Raw genomic sequence first — 18,202 nt, forward strand, 5'->3', positions numbered from 1 at the left:
CTGGTGGGCTGGCTGTCGAGCGTAGCGTAACACGAGAGCGTTTGGCCTTCGTTACGACTGATATTTACCGGCAGATTTTTCTGCTCAGGGGGTTGAATACTAAAGGCTGCCTGCAACACCAAGGCCACTGCCACGTGGAGGATTGCACTGATTCAGCTCCTTCTTCCACGGGGGAGGGAGAAGCCTTCTCTGAGTCATCACTCACTACCCTGCGCCGGCATCCACAACTCTCCAAGGCCCCCCCCGCTCTTACCCCACCAGGGCTAAATGTGAAAATCAAAGTGAATGATATTAGGTAAATAAGACAAGGAGGGGTTGCCACAGCAACAGGGGCAAGCCCAAGCTCAACCCCTCCCCCCCTTCTCCCTCCTCCCTCCCTCCCCTTTCTATCCTTTTCTTGCTTCCAATTAGGGGGATGGCAAAACTGCGGGTATTGACGGGGATGTCCATGAGCTGGCTGAAGCGCATCACTTAAACGCTGTAATTCGACGTGAGGTTGGTGGTTTTGCAGCGAGCGAGCAGGCGGAGAGAGAGATGGGGGACGTACAGAAATTCACACGCGCCAGACAAATGATATAGCATGCGTCAAGGACCAATATTCTGTGCCTTAGAAATGTGCTGTCATTCCTGCTCTGTGAAAGAAAGAAAGAAAGAAAGAAAGAGAGAAGGGGAGGGAATGGGCAGTATGGCAAATGATTGGCCGGCTAATGATGCAGAGTGGCTAACAAGATGAGAAAGCTCAAGCTGACAGCTTATTGGAAAGGGATTTTCTACAGTATGTAATGCTAAGCTTGGGAGCAAACATTGAATCAGCGCAAAGCGTGCCAGTAAGCAAACACGCGAGCAAGACCAGCGTCCTCAAACAACTCAATACCTTTAACGAGGCAAATCCTCATCGAGACAGGTCCAACACGCTCAGGGCTCAGTGGAGAGAGAGAGCCCCCCCACCACCCCCTCACCCCAACAAGACAATGGTGATGGGCCAAAAAGGCCACCAACAGGCCAACGCTAAACTAATTCAACCCTTACTCTCATTCTACCAGCTGCAGCTGAAACCATTCGCCACTCGATACGATCAATACCTCATCAATACGAGACCTTGAAGAATCAATACCCAATCAGGGCAGCGGCCGGGCAGATCTCTGAGGACCAATGTATCTGAGGGTCTGATTCAGTCGGCCAAATGTTGCCATGACGGCCTCGGACATCTTCAGAAGGGAATGTGTGAGGGACTTACCGGTCTTCTCTTTGATCTCGCACAGGACGCTGAAGAGGGCCGGCTTCATCCTGTGGCAGTTCAGAGCATGTTTCCTGCAACAGACAGACAGGAGAGAGAGAGAGAGAGAGAGAGAGAGAGAGAGAGAGAGAGAGAGAGAGTGAGAGAGAGAGAGAGAGTGTGAGAGAGAGAGAGAGAGAGAGAGAGAGAGAGAAAGAGAGAGAGAGAGAATGTTAATAGCAAACCTCACTTGACAAAATCAAAATGTTCACTTCCCACATGATACTTCTATGTAACCCATATGGCTTATGTTTATAACACACACTGTGTCTGTGTGTGTGTGTGTGTGTGTGTGTGTGTGTCCGTGCGTGTGGGTGTGTGTGTCAAAGATGCTCTATCATACACACACAAAACTCTGAGGCCGACAAAACTTCAAACTGCACAGGACAGCTTGGTATTTGGCTGGAGTTCTTGCACGTCCCTCTAATGAGTCATGGACATATCCACAATCAGGCGCACAGAGGGGACTTAAATACCACAGTGACTCCCACAATCCCTTATTGCTGTGATCACAATTGAGGCAAATCCTTTTGGACCAACCGAATGCTCTTACGAAATTACTCTTGGCCTTCTTTTCTTAGCAGGCATCTACAGGCCTGCCAAACAACCCAGAGCATTCTCAGCTCATCGCAAAGGAATGAAACATTATGTGCCTCTTCAGATTTATACCCAAAATAAGCGAGACCTGCATGGCTCCATATTTGCACTCTCTCTCATTCACCACAACTAAATGAGCTGTTAAATGAAGCATGCGCTTAATTTGTCTTGAGGGAGAAGCCCTGGTAAAGTACCCCCGCACCGCCCATCCCCCCACCTGGCAGACCAGACACAAAAACCTGAGTGATGCCAAAGATGGGAGGACTGCCACTACATGAAAACAATATTGCAAATGAATTATGCTGATGACATTCGCAGGATTGTACAGACTACCTCCGGAGAGGAAGGGGGGGAAATGCATTTCTTTTTCCATGCCAAACCTGACTGATGGCAAGTTTGCCATTCACTCACAGAGTGCATACTCATGTCATACAATAATGACACCAATCACACCGTCCTCTCCATTTGAGATATGGTGTCAATGCTGTGACAATCACACTGTCACACTGGCACTATTGACAATAGTTTGTTGCATATCAGTCAACCGAATAATGCGTTCCAGAGACGTCCAATCTTTTTGAGTGATATCTTAAGATGTTAAATAAAAATACCTCTTAAAGGGACACTTCACCGATTAGCATTAAGCTTTGCATCTTTAGAAAACCAGTCATGTTTTTGAATGGCCATGCATCATTCCCTCAGTTTGCCTTGACATGGGAGAAATACGGATTTCTAATGCTAATCGGTGAAGTGTCCCTTTAAACAAACAAGTGTCTTCAGATAAATATAATTCTCTATCCCACCCGTTGGTTTGAGAGTTTACTTTCTGTGAAAATTCCTCAAATCCTCTATCCTGAGGCCAAAGACTGAGGCATCAGTCTGGCAGTGTGTGCCATGTAGACAACTAACAGACAGAAGATTGGAATTTACCGAGCAAGAGTTTCACCTCAACAACTGAAACCTGAACCTTTCCAACACTTCCCTATTGTTATGGTCTATGAGAGTATATATATAAAAAAAACTTTCATTAATATTTTAGACATTTTTCCTCTGCGATTTTTGCCATCTGGAATTGACAGTGGCAAACTGTGAGAAAAAGCTGTTCATTAGATGTCTGAAGTGCACCTTAAGAGGCAAGCCAGGTTCTGTGCGCCTGCCTTGGCAGCGTATCGTTTCTGCCGGTGGTGTCCCCAGCTTGGTGCTCTCTGTCAGTCACTGCCGGCGGAGTGACGACAAGAGGAACTGAGAATGATCTCCACAAATCTTCAGCTGAGTTCGTGCTGAATGCTCAATGACACCGCACTTCAAAAACGCCTCAAAAAAAAAAAAAAGAATCACAGCGCACGTCTTTAAAAGCAAAAGGCAGCCTGACAACAGACCCTCTTCTCACATCTACCTTTTTTCCCCCGCCCGCGCTTCTTCCTGGGACCGGTAACCTTCTAGACATGAGTGATAATGTCAGCGTGTGTTTGGTTGCCGCGAAAATGTCACTTTTTCACTCATGTGGTAGGACAGCACCTGGCAGACCTACAGCGGTTTCATTCAGGAGCGGCTGGACTTGGCTATTCCAATTTTGGCCCTTGGTTCTGCTGTAGACTAGGGAATGAGGAGGTTGTCTACAGATAAAAGCATCAGTGGCCAACACCACCACATGCATTTTACGCGTTCTCTTAAAACACCCCAAAGTCTACTGTACATCTGAACTGCTAGAACTAATGTCAGACTGGTTATACTGTAGTTCAGACAAAGCTTCCAAAACGGAGTCATTGTCCGAGGTCTAAGGCAGATTTAAAAAAAATAAATATATATTCATAATCGACTAATGTTTGCAGATAGACACTGGGCAAAAGTGGTTTCCATTTTGTGATTTTCTGATCTTGACACAGGCACAATTAAGACCACTTGAGGAAGCTTTGCAGCATTGTTGAGGTTGGATGCCATCTAAACTTTGCTGGCCTCTGGTGAGGACAGGGCCCATAAACTTCATGGCTCATCCCCTCCAGCCACAGCGACCCCAAAGAGGAATAACCAAGCTTTGTAATTACAGTCCCACCCACTACAGCTTTGCATGACAGTTCCAAACAGACAGATTTTTTTTTTTGGGGGGGGACAAAATCACTGCTGTTTTCCCACTTTTTAACAGGATTAGCCCTAATGATATAGAAAGTCACACAAATGTGGATAAATAAATGTGTTCTTATACAATGAAAAAAATTCTTTACACAGGAAAAAAGAACAAATGAACGTGTTGAACAGGAACCATTATAATAAACCTATGTTCATTATGCCAACACCTACGTACTCTGCTTATTTAAACTCCGAACTGACCAATGGCAAAACTTCACCAATAAATTACAATTAACCAAGCAGGAATTGCCTTAGCAACGGTCACGGTCACACAAACTCTCAGCCTATCTTTGTCAGAGGCAACCCAGAGGCAACAGAAGTGTCATGGAGAGATTCAATACATTTTAACGGAAGGAACATTGTAAAGGTAACAAACAAAAATGACGCAGAAAGTTCAACAAAGTTCAACTAGAGAAACGAAATGATACATGAATAACTGAGCAGCAACATAGTTGCAGTTACATAAACTGAAATAAATAAAGTAAATGACTCAGTTAAATAATGAATACTCATGTTACAGACAATGCAGCTATTGAGCAACCTTATAAATGTTAACCCCAATGTTTTCTTGATTAATCAAGACTGCAATCTAAGATATTTCACCTGGGCAACATAAAAGTTGCATCAATCTCCTAACCCTCAACATTATCAACAAACCAATCATTACAACAGAGCCAAGACTGTGCATGCTGGCTTCAAGAGTTCAAGCACTTTTGCCAAACACTAACTAGCATCATAGACTTTTCTTTCTAACTGTGACAGACATGTCTATTATTCTACTTGTTTTTCGACCTCCAAGGCTAAGTAATAAGACGAGCATTAGTTTATGAAAGAAATAATTTTAACCATATTTTCTGCACTTTTTACATTTATACCGCCCCCTCCCCTTTTTTATACTTTTTCTACTCACAACCGCCAAATCGATGTGAATTAACATCCAATGGGTTCTGACATTCATATGGCATTCCTATGGGATTCTTCGCAATAATCCATAAGTTTGCTCGACATGACAACAGTAACCAAGGCCGCCATCGAACACTTATGTTTCAGATTAAATACAAACGTGAGGAGAGACAATACAGTAACGACATGAATCGACCTTGCCCCTGCAACCCTACTGCTGATGGTCCAAAACGGCGTGAAATGGACCATGCCTGTAGACATTCATATTACTGGTACATGTCCTGCGGTCTTGTGTGTGTGCGCGCAAGTGACGGAATGCAGTCTACACAGGCTATATGTTCGGTTCGGTTTCGGCAGTCCTGTTTTCTCACTGCGCTGAGAGCAAGTGATCAGACTGCCGTTGGGGTATGGAGGTATGATCGGGGGGGGGAGGAGGAGGTGGTGGGAGACGAGACGGGGGTGCTCATGCGGTCCTGTACTGACCTGTGCTGGAAGTTGAGCGGCAGGGCACCCCCCGCCGTGCCCCTCCCAGCTCCACCTCCCTCACTGGGGTCGTCAGTTCCGCCCCACTGCGATGAAGCCTCCTCTGGCCAGCATCTGGACACAGGGCAACAGGGTAAGAGATGGGGGGGGGGCCCGGCTGGCAGCACCAGCTGTGCTGGTATCGCCCGGAGCCACCCAAACAGTACCTGGCATCACTGCTCGACATTGGGGATGGGGGGAGGGGACAGGGTTGAGGGGTGAGGGGGACCGCTATGCTCAGGCCCGGAGAGGAATCCAAAAGAGCGGATGAGGAGCACTTGAATGCTCACATCTGTTCCGCATGTGGCGGTAAGCTTCTGAAATTGCTAACACATTTGCCTGCCTTGAGTTCATACACTTGGAGGGTGAAGGGGAGGGGGGGGGGGGTGCTTTGCATGAAAGCAGGAAATAATTCATGAGGAACTAAACAAGACCAACTGCTCATTATATATATATCTTTTTTTGCAGTGAGAATAACGGTTGCCAGTTAACAATCTTTTCTTCAGATTTGAATTGATTTGTTTGATGACCAGTTCTGTTTCCATAAACACGGTCAAATTTTGCTCGTCTTCGTGTCTGTTAAACATAAACTATTGTACTATCCTGATACATTTACACTAACTTAAAGAATACGCCTGTTTCGGAAACTGAGGTTGAGTTGTACAGGCTACTGAGCTTTCTGTAAATGGCAGCAAAGACTCCGAGGGAGTCGTCAAAAAACAGACTCTATATTACTCCCCAGGTGTGAGTGAGGTGAAATTATGCCCAGTTTCGTGCCAAATCCAATACTGAACAACAGTTCTCGTCTTATTTTATATAAAGATCCTATGTGACCCCAGATGAACCCCAGCAGACTGTCTCTCAGCTGACTGGTTCTCATGACTTTGCCAGACCAAGCTGTCCAGTGAGGGCCTAAGACGGGGCTAAGAAACAAAGCAGACTGCAAGGCCAAGCCATGTTTACATGCATGAATTACATATGGTCTAATCCTATGAATGACACACTAACTAATCCCATGACAGATTTCTAAGGAGGCAGTGAAGGGGGTGGCAGCAATGTTGAAAGTCTTGAGGACTGAGCAGTTATTAGGCTGGCCTTAAGTGGATTTGCCTCTATTCTCAGAACATCTATAAACATAACCACATGTAGTTCTTTACAATGTTTATTTAATGCTCACTTATTACTAGTGTTGGCTCTTACATGGATGCTTGTAAATAATGAATGGTCAAACAACTATCAGACAGACTTGATCTTGTATGCATGTTTTTTAAAAATACTAATACCATATGCAGTGTGAATGAATAATAAACCACTATATAATAAGAACACAATAAAAGCAAAAAATTGATACGTCCAAATCCTATTAAAATGCCTATTATATATATATAAAAACACAGTACTGGAGTACATTTCTCTAAATATCCGTGACGACTTCAGAAAAAAAATACAAAAAATGACAAGAAAATTTCAGCCCATCATCAAATGCTAAGGCAATATCCTTGCCTTCATAACCTGTCTATGAAGCGCCCGCCCCCATCTCATTAATAGAAACTCGATTTGTGGACAGCTGCGTTCGCGTACACATTATAGGAGAATTGATTGCACCCTGCATACAATGAAAAGGATGAACACCAGGGAGGGAGGGGGTGAAAGAAGAGTGAATTAATTAAGAGAACGAGGTGGCCAAATGGTTTGGTGGAAAATCACAAGCTAATGACACATCGCAGAGTGGCCACAGCCTCACATTATAAAGCGGCTTCTGTGCGAATTCCCCCAGCTTCAATTTCAGATGACCTTTCCATAGCTCATATACAACCATACCGCATGAATATTCCGTTGTGATGCACTGACAGCTGTGCGTGTAGTGAGCACACACCGTTGACTATTGCCTGCATTTGTTATTTTATGTACGGGTACGTGCAAAAAAATAAATAAACAATCTAAATAACCCCCTAATAAACTCGAATTAAGCAAACAGTGTCAGTTGATTTAGATCTTGTGTCACACAAACAGTTCTCAGGCCTGATCATATCGCGCACCAGCAACGCTAGGTTGCTAAACATCCATTTAAATTTGAAAGCCGTCTCGGCACGACGGCGATGACTTAATTAAGACCTCCCTGATTATCTATGCTAATGACAAGGTAGCAGATTAATCTAATTCATTCATCTACTGAAGCTCGCAATTTGGCCAACGCCGACACCAAATGGCTTGAAAAGGCATGCTCTCAGTGTAACAACTGAACCACTAGCACATGGCTATATCTATGACAAACTAAAACATGGTTTTAAACATCACTTTTACACTTCACTCGTTACATAAACAAACAGAACTCCACAAACAGTTCTCAAACAGCATTGCCATTACATCCATAAAAAGGGGGTCCAGGGTCTAAGCTTTATTTACGAACTTCAGCAATATCTGTCATTAGTGAACATCCAAATAAATACCCATTGCGCCACTAAAAGTAAACTCACTACCAAATCATATGCATGCTGGAGTGAAAAGCAGACTACATTTATACACCTGATTATTTAGCTTGGTTTATTAGGTTAATTAAGAGTTTGGAGCCATAGTAACAGAGGAGAAAAGGATCTAAGGTTGCATGTCAGTCCGTGCAGGTGGACAAGTTGTGTTTAGTTTAATTAGACCCTAACAATCTGATGCATAGAAAAGAAACTTCAGCACACCGCATCAAATAACATATAGTTTTAAACCCTTAAACACACAACAAACGAGGCAAGCTTCAGAGATATAAACGTTTTCAAGTTAAATCTTCCGTCTGTCAGAATGACTTGCCTACAACCATGCATAACCATGCAATGTTACATTTATTTGTGTGAAATCATTAAACATTGTAAGGATTTATAAACTGGTCTAATGAGGCTCCACAACCCACTGCCACCAAAATGCCTTACCTTGCCTGAGCCTCATCCAGGCTCTCGTCTGTGATGGCCATTATTTGTTGAAGAATATCCCCAATGTCCTGCTGAGGCTGACCGAGGGATTGCTGCTTCCGAACCGAGTCAGGGTCGCCAACGTCGGCTGGTGTTAATCCGCCGAGTGCTCCCAGACCCGCCAGCATCCGGGTCTGATCATCCATACTTCCACAGAAGTCTTTTCCCCACAACCGGATAAAAAAAGATAGTAAGCTAACAATATAAAATATCTTGAATAACAATGGACGATGTCACACGATCAGATAATGGTATGCAGAATTAACCTTGGGAAAAAGGAAAACTCCAGTGTGCAACATTATCAAAGCTGTGGTTACATTGGTTTGACTAATACCAACAACAATGAAGATACTGGCCATGAATGTTACTGGCTTGCACGTAGAGATAATACCACATGCACCCAAAAGGGGAGCTGGTTCAGACCGCAGCTTTTTTCAGTAAAAGCAGCAATAATGTTAAAGAGGCTAAACATCACTAGAGACAAAGACATATCAATAAAAAGCGGTTGCCAAATAGACAGTCAACCAAATCCAAAGGCACAATAAAAGGGTTAAAGAAAACTGACTACGGAGAATCAACCCTAACCTCTGTTTCTCAGTGCGTTCGGTCAATACAGTGCATTGTTTTCGCAACTAGAAAGTAGCTAAGCACCAGACAGCAAGACAGGCTAATTAAACCAGTGTCTTGCCCCCGACAGTTCAGTCTGCTAGGCAGAACTTCCAACTGCTGAGATAGTGTACACATTTAATAACCAGACACAGTATTTTCATAAATATCATAGAGCATTACAAGAATAAGCGGGGCAAAATAAGTCGACTAGTTAACCTGCAAGCGAGCTAGCATTTTTTTCACTGTCGTGCTAAATCAAGCTAGCGAGCTACCAAATACCAAGCAAGTGAGCTAGCTAACGTAAATGATAACGTTTGGTAGCTAACGCTAAATGAGAAACAAGTCCCTTGAAAAAATGCTGAAACAACAACGTTAAACATACAATACTGTCAACCGACGTGTGGTGAAAGAACGAAGCATTTCAAATACCTCTTGCAGCATAGTTCATTTTCTCAATGCAGATGCCACTTACTTTTAACAATTTCTTCTTGCAATGGAGCTACCTCGGAGGCTGTAAGCTAAGCTAGCGACAACAAAATACCATGTAGCCAGCTAGCTGTTCAACGGGTCCTTAACAGGGACCAGAGCCAGTCGCAGGCTGCTCCTCGCGTTTTAACTGGATTTAACCAGGTATGTGGCTAATTATAAAAACAATACGAAAACACGACCAACTCGACAAAGCTTAAAAACTCTACTCGCCATGCCCTTCAACCGGCCACGGCTAGTTGGCTTTTTACTATCTTACTATGGTTGACTTGCCTCTCTTTCTCCTTGCTTTCTTTAGCTAGTGGTTGTCTCCTTTTCCCCACTCCTTGGAACACACACACACACACACGCACACACATACACACACACACTACTGTAGTCTCGCGCACTCAGTCGATACTCACAGCTACGTCATCGTCCATGAGGCGGTTGTTGTACGATTCCAAACCTCCAGGGGGCTTGTGTTGGTGGTTTTTATCAGAGATAAATGACATCTCACATCTGTATGCAAGGTAAGGAGTCGTTCATCCTTAACTCCCAGGTCAATGGTGCGAGTAGCCTATAGGTGAAATCTTTATGCTTACTTCAAGTTCTAAAAGATTCCAGAAAACTATTTAATAAGGACCTTTAGGTTATCCCGATTTGCAACCCAGATCTTCAGTTCTTCAGTTCTTTTAATAGCTTATAAGCTTAGGCCTATGTTTTTGTAGACTGGGATATGGTTAGACAAATTAGCCTATGTTTTGAACAGTGACCAAATTATATAGGCCTATTAGTCCACTTTTGCGTGTGGGAACTATGCCACTTAACTATGAAGCTGTCAAGCACAAGTTCAGCCCTGTGATTTTCATTCTCATCTCAATCTCAATTTTGGTCCACAATAAAGTGTTAAGATTGCAACATGGCAAATACATTTTTCTCAAGTTTTCTGAACACTTTTGTGGCACTTCATTCACACACTCAAACAAAGCAGATTGATTTCCCATGTATAGACATGTCTAATGTCAAGAACAAGGTCATCTTTAACCATCCCCAAATCAGAATGTTAGAACCACGATAGCCTTTTATTATTTCCAGGACACATTTCACATTAGGACAACCAACCCCGATGACAGTGTGAAGCAACCGCAACTGAGATGTTTTGTTTTGTCAAAGTTAAGATGACACATGTTGTATCTGTGTAGCTAAGAAAATAGACTACTAGATCTAAATTGTAGCTCTCCCTTCATTGCCTAGGTTTTTTGAAAACAATGGTTTTGTTATATAAACCCACTAAAACAGAAGACGCCAAAGTGCTTGATATTTATATTTTCATATGAAAAAACAGCTCAGTCCTCTCATCTCAATGTTATCTTAGCATACTCCTGAAATATCCTTACAGGTGAACTCTGACCCCAATTCTGAACCTGTCCAATGGTTTCAAACAGCACCCTTTATTAATAGGCTATGAGATCATGATGAGTGCCAACAAATCACTAAATCCACTAAACCTTAAATGTTTTAAATGTTCGTAAAAGTCATAATTTTACGTAGCCTAAATGGCAAACATTTTGGCCAAGGACATTTAAAAGTTTCTAAGAAAAAAAAAAAAAAAAAGAAACAAGCAGGACCGGTAGACTATAGCCTACACCTATCGTAGGCGCGCAGATTAAAAAATAAGGGGTTGTTCGGTTTTTTTTTTCTGCAAACGTGGACGATTCCGCGCGGTACTTCATCACTGAGATGAGTGAAACGCTCCTGTCTGACGTATGGCTCGCTGAATGCGCGGCAGGACGAGGCAGGCTGGTGCGTCCCGCAGCCGTGAGATGATGGGTTTGTAGGGAGGGGAGTGGGACAAAACTGGCCGAGGTTTATGCTGACGCGCGGCACATCCCTCCAGCACAATCTGCGACTAATCAATCTGAAGTGAAAGTAAGAGTATAGGGGATGCGAGCCTTGGACTGAAGTCATTACCACTGCTCCAAGATAAACTGTGGGACCTGCAGGGCATCGTTATACGGTAGTCTAGTCTATGCTCCCCCCTCTTCATAACCCTGAACCCTGGAGCTGGAAGTGACAACATTTACATCATTTCGTCCCGTCATCTGCATGGTTTGAAGTCAAAAGGTGCTTAAGATCAACCAACATTTTTGTTGTATGCTATATCAGGTGAAATTTAAATGAGAATGTGGCTGTAGGCCAACAGCCTACACGTGACAAACATTTGTGCTTTCTAATTTTGTATGGCCATTTTTATAATAAAAGAAATCATGGCAAACATGTTTGAACCAAACCGTTTTTCTTTAGGTGTCTGAGTGCATACCCATTCTGGGTTGTTTAAAGGCAGATGCATTTTCTCAGCCCACAAGCTCTGCCTCATTTTCATCTAAATAAGAATCGATCCCTCTTGCCTTGCACCACCCCCAGAGCCTCCATTGCTAAGGACTTAACCCCACTTTTCTCCCACACCACCTCAATCTCATTCTCACCGCGCTCTAATTCCCTCCATATAAAATGTATAGACACAAAATTTAACTTGGTTATTTATGATGGTATAGCAGCCTATCACAACAAAATTATTGAGACAGAATTATTTCGGTTCCAAAAATATCCTGATTCCTTGGCGTATTTCACCTTCAGACTCATTTCACCTTAAGGACTATTCAGTCAGAAATCCCCCCCCCCCCCCCCCATCTTCTGCGATACATTGCATAATTGCTGGTACCATATCTGGTATACCCTATCTGCATGCAATTACCAGTATTACATTCCACAAGAAACTGCAGGCACATACTAGGCTGCACTAATACACACCCCAGTGCATCTCTGAGACATAGATAAGAGGTGATCGGATATAGCAGCAGGGTGAAACAGAGTAGTACCCCAGGATAAAGAGTAGATCAGAGAGAGAGAGAGAGAGAGGGAGAGAGAGAGAATGAATGTGAATCACTGGCACAATGTCAGAGCTTCGTTCTGCCTCGGTGCCTCGGCAATCCAGGGAAAAGAGGAGGAGAGAGGGGAAGAGGCAGTGGGGGAGGGGCAGGCCCCTGTGAATGGTCAGGGGACACACGAGAGGGGGGTGGGTGCGGAGGATGCAGTGCTGGAAAAGGACACCCGGTGCTCGCTGAACAGGGGGCTCTGGAGTGGAGTCAAAAAACACGAGGATATCTAGTCGCCGCTGTAGAACACCTTAGGGAAGCTGTTGACACAAGGTTCACACCTTGTTTCCCCACGCAGCACACATACATTCCAAAATGCAACAACTTTGAAACACCGATTGAGAAATTCTTAGAGGTCTCATGATTTTAATCTTTGAGAACACACTCCATCTTCTCACTTTTAATATTTTCGGAGAGAGACAACTATATTGGTGTGATGTGGTTTTATAAGAAAACAGGTACTTCACACATACAATGAAGCGTTTACAAAGTATGCAAGCACTTGTCTGAACATTAAGAAAACACAGGACTGTAGTGCCATCTAGTGGACACTGATTGATATTTCACTAAAGGCAGTATTTCAAAGACATTGTTGCAAAATGCAGTGACTTTTTGCAGCACATCTTTTCTTTACAAACGTGAATATTTTAAAAAGTGCATTTGAAAAAAGTCACTGATATTAAGACATTTGAATTCAATGACATTTAAGCACAGATGAATCTGAAACACTTCCAAGTATTGCCTTGGTAGGAAGCCTGATATTTACACCATACAAGTACATGCTTTTGTGTATATACAACATAAATACTCAAGGTTAACTGAGCACATGAAGGGACAGATATTCCTGTTGTGTCCAGGATCAGCATTCAAAGTCTGAAACATTACGATGACGTGCTGGCCACAGGTCCTTTGAGGAGGTTTCTGACAGGACAAGGCAGAACCTGGAATCCAGCCTCATCAGCTGGAAAAGAAAAGCACAATTACTGATGTTTTTCCAAGACAAGCAATCCTCACAGAAGTAGGGCTGCACAATGAATCCACTTTTACTCGAAACTTGACCAAATACAATAAGCCAATCATAAAAGCTGCAATTAATGATGGTGCTTGTCTAGTCTAAGATTTTTTTTTATATTCATGTCATCCTTCTTGTGTGACAGACAGACAGTGTTAATCAGCCAATAAGAAGTGGCCCAATTTATGAATCCATTTGGAATATTGAACTGAAGCTTGACTTTCAAAATAATCACAAATCAAATAACAATAGCAATCACTCACACAGGAGAACAACAATTAGATATTTTCCCCAAATCGTGCAGACCTATCTCACAAGCAATGGCTATTAGATTGTTTATAATTACATTATTTTGCAGACCAATTACAACCACCACCACCACAACCTTACGATCAGCAAAGAAGGGTCAATATACTGAAACTTTCCGCATTAGAGTAGAAAGTTGAAAAATCGACAGTATTGTATTTATCCTGAAACTGACCCCTTCGCTGTGGATTATTCTTAGAGAGTCGTTACAGTAATATCATTACAGAGCTTGAACTGTGAGGCATTCCCTCTGACAGAACCTTGCCCTTTTAGTGGGATTTAAGTGTTACCAGGATAAATAAGAGATTTCATTTTACCTCCTTGGAAACTTACCCAGTTTGGTGCTTATCTCCTTTACGAGTAGTTCACACTGTTCCTGGAAAGAAAGCAGTTCCTTGAACAGTTTACACTGGGCGTCCAGCTGAGGAAAGAAAAAAACAAAAACAATTTGTGTCGGTTGCAAAACAATAACAACCTAACGGCCATCACGAGAAAGTTACTGCAGGGGCAACGAATACAATGACTGAGGTCTTTTACCACCAGTTCCACGGTGTGGAGACGCTGCTGTTGTCTGGAGAGGATGTTGCGGTAGTCTGGTTTGCACTGAATCAGTTGACTCTGCGAGGACTGGGCCATGCTGCTGGGGTCTAGCGGCAAGCGCTTGCCCTTCTCTAGTAGCCTGCGTCATGAACAGCACACAGCAGTGGGTGAGATAGCTGTTCAGAGACTGAGCCAGGGACAATGATCGTTTGAAAGGGTTTACTCACTTTGCCAGCTCTTCGGCCTTTGACTGATGCTTTTCAAGGAGAGAGTCCCACAGTGCACTTTCTGTCTCCAACCTAAAGCACAGAAAGTAATAGCATCATGCTCGACATAATGCAAGAAAAGTCAAATTAACAGAAGACTTTTGGTTTCAAGACTACTTATTTTCCAAAGACAAACCCGTCCAATTTAAGATTACCTGCTGATGGCATTTTTGGACAGCTCCAAGGCTCTCTCAATATTAGGGTCACTAGGGGTGCAAAAAGAAAATAAGGAAAAGGATTAAAACAAGTACAAGTTCATATTGTGAAAATAATACTCTCATTGCATGTAATATTCACAGAATTACCTTTTGGTAGTTTTTCCTTTTTCTTCTTCTAACTTGCTTTGTTCGCGTATTTGTTTCGCCACACCAGCCCAGCCATTCTTTAAGGACTTTACTGAATATTGAAATCAAGAAAGCAAGTTATGTGCAAAAGTAAAGTACAATCAATAGCTTCCAATGGCATTCAAAATTGTGGTGGCATGTTCACTAGTTAGAGATGGAATGAGAGCCAAAGCGCCCCAACCTACCTTGTGTTTCAAACTTTTCTACATCAGCACCTGGCAAAGTGACAAGAGTCTTCTGAAGCTTCTCCACAGCCATCTAAAGAGATAAAGTCCACATTGGTTGCTCAATGAGCCCCTTCCTTCCCTTGAACAGAACTTACATATGAGCTTTTCAAAAGTGTTTCTTGCTAAAGAGGGGAGACTCACATTCATAGCAGCTTCCATTAATTTTTCAAGCCTCTCCTCATCTGGTAAGGACGGACTGATAGATTTACACAAGTCTACAGGGAAGAAACATGGGAAACTCAGGCAGAAATAAAATAACAACGGATAACAACGGTCATAAGATATTACTTTATAATCAATAAGCATTATAGTACAAAACACTGAATATGACAACTGTCACATAAAACAGAGGAAGCTCACTTTGAATGGCACCAGCAAACAAGGGCAGGGAACGTCGGCTTCGTGTCGACCTCCTCCAAGATTTCCTTTTTGAGCGAGGACTCAGTTCGGAACCTTCCTTGGTTTTAGTAATTGTGTCTTCAGGCAAAGGAACCTTTGATTCTTCTAAATCATCGTCTGCCCCTGATGCTAAGGACTCTTTAGAGGGTGATGCTGAACGCGAAGATTTGTGGGGTGGCTCAGAGTCGGGATCATCACAAAGACTTCTTTTGGCTGCCTTGGAGTTCTCTTCAGACTCCACCTGGAATAGAAAATAAAATAATCAGTAATCAGGTTGAGGTGTTAATAAAGGCAATAATAGCATTAAGGTGTGCTAACCTAGATTTCTAAGTTACTTTAACAGATCAAAGAACACAAACGACAAAAGAATACACCTTTTCCTAGGTTGGTCTTGAGAAGGCATCTATTTGACGACAATACTGACTACATGTCGATGCGCACTATAACGCACTATAACAATAGTCCCCGAAACCGAATAGGGTCATAAACCGGAATAACACCCCGATATGCCTCATTTAAGCGGAATATTGTGGCATGGAAACACATTAGTCGGAAAACGCCCCTTTCGGAATATTCTGCGCTTGTTCGTGTAAGGAATTTTGGTAGCTTGGTTTGATGCCCTGACACTTTGTAAACATACCGAAAAGTGTGGCAAAAAGTGTGCACTTCTTGAGTGAGGACGAGGTCAATTTATGTACCAAAACCTGAAAGTTTAAATGTCAAAATGGAATTTATCGATGGGTGAAAGAATGGTAATGCTCAAAGACGCAGGTTTTGCGCACACTGCTGTCAGATGAAGAATAGCCGAAAACACCCCCTTCAATTGGCCTATTATAACACTAAAATGCAAAATAATACAGGGTTAAATCGGATAGTCATGAAGGATCTTTGATTATAGCGTCTCTAATCTGGCCAGATTCACTTATTTTGTGGTCATGAATGAAATTCAGGGACAGAGACCGCCGAGACTTCATGACGCAGACACTACTTCTACCATAGACATACAGACTTCTACTGCACGTCGCTGCTTTATTCAGCATAATGCTGATTAACATGGAATATTCAATTTCTGATTCACATGGAGACATCTTATTTTGGATATTGGCACAACCAGAATATGGTCCTGAATTGTAATACTGTGTGCATGGAAACGTAAATGTGTCTCAATGTGTCAATGTTCAGGTGAGCGACTTGCAGACATTATTACGGAGATGGTAATGTCCAAATAGAAATGCATAAATATCACTGACCATTATCATAAGAACCGTATTAGATGGAAACAGTAAACTCTGAAAAACACAACTAACGTTTAGCTAACATACGTCAACACCAAGCAGACTGATGACAGACAGCTGAATACTTTCAGCAGCACTCACCTCGTCTGGAGTCTGGCCATGGTTATCATTTCTGAGGCTATATGAGAAAGACAACTTTAGTGAACATAAATGTCTGCAACATGTTTGACAACTAAGATTAACATGTATTTTGATCGCTTGCTGTCACTACGACAGTTTTGACACAGCAACAGTTTGTATCATTGTTGTCGGCCTAACTTGGTGTTATGGCTAACTTTAGCTATCTACGTTAGCTAACGATAATCCAGATCTAAATGAAGAAGTATTCGCTTCCAGAGAAGCAAACGCCCGTAGTCATCATAGGATTCTGAGAACTCCACCCTCCTTAACATGTATTTTTAAAGGTTAATCGCAAAACAAACCTTCTATCGGAAGACTTTTCCTGAAGCTGCTCCGCCATTTTAATGCCTAGTCCTTCAAATTTATCCCGCGCTGCGACGACAACAAAGTACATCGTCATTCCAATGTATGCTGGGAAATGAAGTCGTATCACACAAACAATGTGAACGTTGCCTTTGGAGCACCTTTTGGGTCAGGTTTGCCTTGTCTACAATGGAGTTTTGCCCAGTTTTTAAATGATTTGTCATGGAATGACGCTGAATTATTGCAATAAACTTTACATGAAAAGCAAGTAGCACGGCCACACCCAGTATTTTGAAATATCATTCCATTACAAACTGGTACACCACACAAAGTGTCTATTTTTAGGTATTTTTTGTTACAAAGAGATACATAATTTACGGAGCCACAGAAGGGATATGGTGGGAATAATTTTTCAGAGGTGGAAATGCATTTTGAGAGCTTCTTTTGCATTCCTTGCAATAGTTTTGCATTCCCTCAAAAATACTTTTGACTTTGTGAGGGAATGCAAAACGTATTGCCGGGGAGCACAAAACCTAGAAAGGGAACCCAATAGAAGCTGAAATAAAAAATCCCATTCCAACAAAACAACACATTTACATCATTACATCATGTCCTTATGTGGGCTCCGTAAGAATTAGCCTGGAGGAACACAAATGAACCTGTTGGCAAATTTGAATATGCTCTGCAGAAATGATCCCAAATAACACCCATTTCCGAATAACTAGAAACCCAGGATCAAATCACAATCGCTTATCTGGCTTGAGGCAGAGTTTATATGATGACAGATAGAGCAGTGTATTCAACACAACCAATGGCTGCACTTGTGGCAATGTCGGGTTTACAAGAAAGGTGTCTGCTGCACTTCTGAAACGATTTGGTAAGAGTTTAATGCTCCAATTTAATTTGAATCTCCCAGCTGGGTTATGTCCCTGGAAGCCGTAAAATAGGAAGTTCAGAATCAGGCGTCGTGGGATCATTTCCAGGCGGACCTAATG

The 18,202-nt window shown here is 42.6% G+C and overlaps 2 protein-coding genes across 6 annotated transcripts in view; both read right to left on the reverse strand.

Annotated features, from left to right (window-relative positions):
• pbx4 (pre-B-cell leukemia transcription factor 4) overlaps positions 1-9,838 on the reverse strand; it is a 34,406-nt gene extending 24,568 nt beyond the window's left edge. The window contains exons 1-4 of one of the 5 annotated variants that reach the window (XM_062532881.1): positions 9,751-9,838; positions 8,344-8,542; positions 5,387-5,500; positions 1,238-1,311 (exon numbers count right to left, since the gene is read on the reverse strand). In XM_062532881.1, coding sequence (XP_062388865.1) covers positions 1,238-1,311; positions 5,387-5,500; positions 8,344-8,528 — 373 coding nt within the window. In that variant the 5' untranslated portion in view covers positions 8,529-8,542; positions 9,751-9,838. Of the gene's footprint in view, positions 1-1,237; positions 1,312-5,386; positions 5,501-8,343; positions 8,543-9,420 lie in introns of all 5 variants that reach the window. The other 4 variants (XM_062532882.1, XM_062532878.1, XM_062532879.1 and 1 more) reach the window with 4 other exon arrangements.
• Positions 9,839-12,761: 2,923 nt separating this feature from the next.
• LOC134076236 (kinetochore-associated protein DSN1 homolog) lies at positions 12,762-17,374 on the reverse strand. Its single transcript, XM_062531237.1, has 11 exons — positions 17,207-17,374; positions 16,866-16,902; positions 15,451-15,730; positions 15,232-15,305; positions 15,049-15,121; positions 14,825-14,915; positions 14,675-14,725; positions 14,481-14,552; positions 14,251-14,392; positions 14,047-14,134; positions 12,762-13,356 (listed from the first exon to the last, which is right to left on the reverse strand). The coding sequence occupies exons 1-11, from the start codon at positions 17,302-17,304 to the stop codon at positions 13,277-13,279; spliced, it is 1,086 nt and encodes a 361-aa protein (XP_062387221.1). The 5' UTR covers positions 17,305-17,374; the 3' UTR covers positions 12,762-13,276.
• Positions 17,375-18,202: the final 828 nt, after the last annotated feature.

Source organism: Sardina pilchardus, chromosome 3, assembly GCF_963854185.1.
Source record: "Sardina pilchardus chromosome 3, fSarPil1.1, whole genome shotgun sequence".
Classification (NCBI taxonomy): domain Eukaryota; kingdom Metazoa; phylum Chordata; class Actinopteri; order Clupeiformes; family Clupeidae; genus Sardina; species Sardina pilchardus.